Here is a 3207-nt window from a genome sequence, read left to right on the forward strand (position 1 = left end):
GGGACGGTTCTCCCGAGTCTCTACCCCAAACCCCTCACACGTGTTTTGTCATTTTTTCTTTCTCTCGTTTTTGCCCAAAAGAAATTCCAAGAAGCTAAACCTAAAGGTTTTACTTCAGTCTATTTTTAGGGATGCGCGATACAGGAACGTGGATTTTATATAAAGACCTCGTTTCAAACGTTTTCTGCATATAGTAGACATAAGATAATAATTTTCATTGGATGAATTTTATCAATCGAGATATAATATATATCTTATCTAATTTTGGTCAGTTCTGCAGCGGGAATATGAATCAACCGGGTGCAAAACTATACAAATGCGTTAAATGTATATCTTATTCAAGAACATTTTCAAATGTTCTTACGCACATGAAAAAAGATCACGAACATGACCCCGGCTTTAATGTTATTTTTGGATTTGAAGGATGCCAACGTTCGTTTAAAAAGATAGATTCGTATAGAAAACACGTGAGAGATAAACATAAATACGAATTTGAGAATGAGGCTTTCCAAGAAAATCATAATAATGAAGCAATTCCTAACGAAGAAGTTCCGCAAAATGAAGTGAATCACTTAGAAAACGATGAAAGTTGTGAGGAAATGATAGAAGGTGAAGGAAATCTAGACGATAGGGCTAAAAACAAAAATCCCCTGAAACCAGTTGAGATTAAAAACATGATGTTAAAATTACTACTGAAATACCGGGAATAAAACATCACCTTCCGGTGGGCATAATCGAAAGCTTATGTAAAGACTTTCATGACTATTCTATGTATTTACTCAATATACATGTTGAAAATGTGACTCAAATTTTAAAAGACAAAAACTATGAAATACCAAAAAATTAGCTCTCATTAGAGTAGTATAGACCCACACTTCGTACCTCCGTAGGTGTAGAATGTAGGTGTAGAGTGTAGGTGTAGAATGTCAAAGTCACTGTGTCAATGACCTATGACGTCATTATGCCACGCCCACTTGGGAAACAGCGCCCCCTGGCGGCAGCGCGCCCCCTCGCGGGAGAACTTGCGCACCCCCTCGCGGGAAAGCACTGCGCGGGAATCTGGCAGTCCTGTCTCTTCTACAACTGTATCTGTGACGTCATTGGCGGGAAAACACCTGTCAGTCTCTTCTACAACTGTATCTGTGACGTCATTGATAAGAGACGAGAATGGATAGCTTTAAACGTACATTGCCAAGGGTTAATGATAGGTCTCTGCTGGAAGTTGCGCAATCCATTGTAATTTTAAGTTTGACTCAGAATTTCAACCTTTTTTCAAGGAGTTTATTTTGATTATGGTATCGTTTTAATGGTAATTAAAAGGTACACGTAAAAGCGTAATTAATATATAAGAAATTCATCTTAGACGTAATAGTAGAAAGCATAATTAGCCTCTGAAAATCAAAGTGTTACTGGTGTGTTAACGTCTATTTGTAAACCTTGGCTAAATTCTGCTTATAAAAAAGAGTTATAAAAGATAGTCAACAATCATCAAGATCAAGATGCCATATTATATGCAAGACTTGCACCCGGACTGTTCAGCGGCCATAGAACTAATTCAACACTTGACGGAGGATGAGTTGAAAGACTTGCTTAACAATGATGAAAGATTGGACGGAATGGTCAAAGACTTGAGACAAGTGAATAATGAGCTCTTTGCTAGTAACAAGAGTTTGGCGGAAATCAATTTATCCCATCAACTTAGAATTGTCGAGTCACGTCAGCAACTATTAAACCTTTATGAACAAGCTGTTGAATTGAAAAAAAAGTATAAGAAAAGAAATCCAAGATTGATGAACTAATGAGACAAGTTTCTCTGGATAATACCTTGGTTTTATTTCAAACTGCCGCTGCCCAAGTTGAAGGAGAGACTGAAAGCATTGCCCAAAATTTTTTGGAGACCCAACTTTGTATGGAGCTTTTTCTGGAGATGTTTTTGTTGCATTTGAAGAGAGTCAAAACTGAGAAAATGTCTGATATTTTAGATCAAAGTTCGAGACAAAACTCCGCAAGCTCTTCTTATTTTGGAATTACAGCTAGGGCTAGCCCATGGTCTGCAAGACCCGCTACTTCATCATCATTACCAAATGAGGGTTTCCCCTTACAATACTCCACTCCCACAACCTCCTCTTGGTTATAGAGTACCCAATTATTATCCTAATCGATAAATTTTAATTGTATAATTGTTTTTCACTTTTAAAATAAGACATTAGTTTGTTAAATTGTAAATAGTGTTCTTTTGTAGATGTTTGATTAAACCATCAAAATGTCAAAAATATTTGTAGAAAAAATGCTTGTCAATTAATTGTAAAGAAAAACAGAAAATATTGTGTTTTGGTGTGTTTTATTACAGTTTAAGTGAATTTTAGAGTGATTTATTGCAGTTTTAGTGTGTTTTGGTGTAATTTAAGTTTTTTATTATAATTTAAGTGTGTTTTATTGTACCTTAGTGTATTTTATTATGGTTTAGTGTAGTTTTATTGTACTTTTAGTGTATTTTATTGTGTTTTACTGTGTTTTATTGTAGTTTTATTGTACCTTAGTGTGTTTTATTATGGTATAGTGTAGTTTTAGAGTGTTTTATTGTACTTTTAGTGTATTTTAATGTGTTTTGGTGTGGTTTTATTGTACTTTTAGTGTATTTTATTGTGTTTTACTGTGTTTTGGTGTGGTTTTATTGTGTTTTACTGTGTTTTACTGTGTTTTGGTGCATTTTTAGTGTATTTCAGTGTATTTTGTTGTAATTTAAGTTATTCGTCATAATTAAAGTGTGTTTTATTGTACTTACATTTTTTATTATTATTTTTTATTTTTTACACAAAGATGATTTTCTCTCATCAGGTAAAGTTTGTCGCATTTGAAGCAACGGTTTTTCGTGTCGCATTTGGTGGTTTTTAAATGCCAAAAAAAAAACAAATTTTACAGTGTACGGTCGTGGTGCCTCTCGCTTTTATAACGGATTTAGCCGTAAACCGACAAGTTGCACCTTCTTCGGAACATTCGGCGTTACGAGCGTCCTTCGCTGACGAATACGTACCGCATACTAAACACACTCTATCCGGACTCAAAGGTTGAAATTTTTCTTCTATCAGGTGTATGTGATAATTTTTTGTTACAAAAACAGTGTGATGTCTTAAAGGACAATTGAGATCGCCATCGCAATAAAACGTTTGTCCGGCGTGATCTGGAAACTCTAAGGCTTCCGCCGCA

General features: G+C 35.1%; 1 protein-coding gene across 1 annotated transcript; it reads left to right on the forward strand.

The window, feature by feature from the left end:
* Positions 1 to 1499: 1499 nt before the first annotated feature.
* Positions 1500 to 2137, forward strand: LOC149630984 (vacuolar protein sorting-associated protein 37B-like). The gene is made up of 2 exons (XM_089851199.1): positions 1500 to 1716; positions 1773 to 2137. The coding sequence occupies exons 1-2, from the start codon at positions 1500 to 1502 to the stop codon at positions 2135 to 2137; spliced, it is 582 nt and encodes a 193-aa protein (XP_089707325.1).
* The last annotated feature ends 1070 nt before the right edge of the window (positions 2138 to 3207 follow it).

Source organism: Phalangium opilio, unplaced genomic scaffold, assembly GCF_054372755.1.
Source record: "Phalangium opilio isolate 3A_F unplaced genomic scaffold, DU_Popi_V2 ptg000101l_1, whole genome shotgun sequence".
NCBI lineage: Eukaryota > Metazoa > Arthropoda > Arachnida > Opiliones > Phalangiidae > Phalangium > Phalangium opilio.

Bases quoted from the DNA above. Each gene is read 5' to 3' on its own strand.
- LOC149630984 (XM_089851199.1), top strand. From the start codon at position 1,500: ATGCCATATTATATGCAAGACTTGCACCCGGACTGTTCAGCGGCCATA. The intron at 1,717-1,772 runs GTCAGCAACTAT...AAAAAGTATAAG, and splicing joins ACTTAGAATTGTCGAGTCAC to AAAAGAAATCCAAGATTGAT.